This window comes from Fulmarus glacialis, unplaced genomic scaffold, assembly GCF_000690835.1.
Source record: "Fulmarus glacialis isolate BGI_N327 unplaced genomic scaffold, ASM69083v1 scaffold27438, whole genome shotgun sequence".
Taxonomy (NCBI): domain Eukaryota; kingdom Metazoa; phylum Chordata; class Aves; order Procellariiformes; family Procellariidae; genus Fulmarus; species Fulmarus glacialis.
Window position 1 is genome coordinate 1,324 of NW_009228021.1, and position 509 is coordinate 1,832.

Sequence of the window (509 nt, forward strand, 5' to 3'; positions counted from 1 at the left end):
AGCTGCCGGCATCTCCCCCGGCTGACGCCAAACTAGGGCAGCGCAGCCAGCCCGCAGCACTCCCCATCCCCGCAGCCTCCGGAGCCCATCTGCAGCAGCTCCGGCATGGGGGACCCTGGGGACATCCCGGGTCATCCTTGCTGGGGGGCTCCATGCCCTCCCTGCCTCTGCAGGGGCTTCAGCAGCCAGCGCCAGGCTGCAGAACCCTTGGGGACCGGCCAATGGTCTTGTGCTGCGCAGGGGCCACCAAGGACATGGGGAAGATGCTGGGGGGCGAGGATGATAAGGATCCCGATGCACAGAAGAAGGAGGAGGAGAGGCGGGAGGCCCTGCGCCAGCAGGAGGAGGAGCGGAAAGCCAAGCACGCCCGCATGGAAGCCGAGCGGGAGAAAGTCCGGCAGCAGATCCGTGACAAGGTGGGCACACGCCTCTCCTGAGCCCACCCCATGGCACCTGGGATGGGGCTGGGACAGGGAGCCAGCATGGCCGGGGAGGTGGGTGGCCCAAGG

At 68.4% G+C, this 509-nt stretch overlaps 1 protein-coding gene across 1 annotated transcript in view; it reads left to right on the forward strand.

The window, feature by feature from the left end:
• LOC104080837 (complexin-2-like) overlaps positions 1-509 on the forward strand; it is a 1,066-nt gene that overhangs the window by 288 nt on the left and 269 nt on the right. Inside the window, exon 2 of the mRNA XM_009583360.1 lies at positions 241-416. Coding sequence (XP_009581655.1) covers positions 241-416 — 176 coding nt within the window. The remainder of the gene's footprint in view (positions 1-240; positions 417-509) is intronic.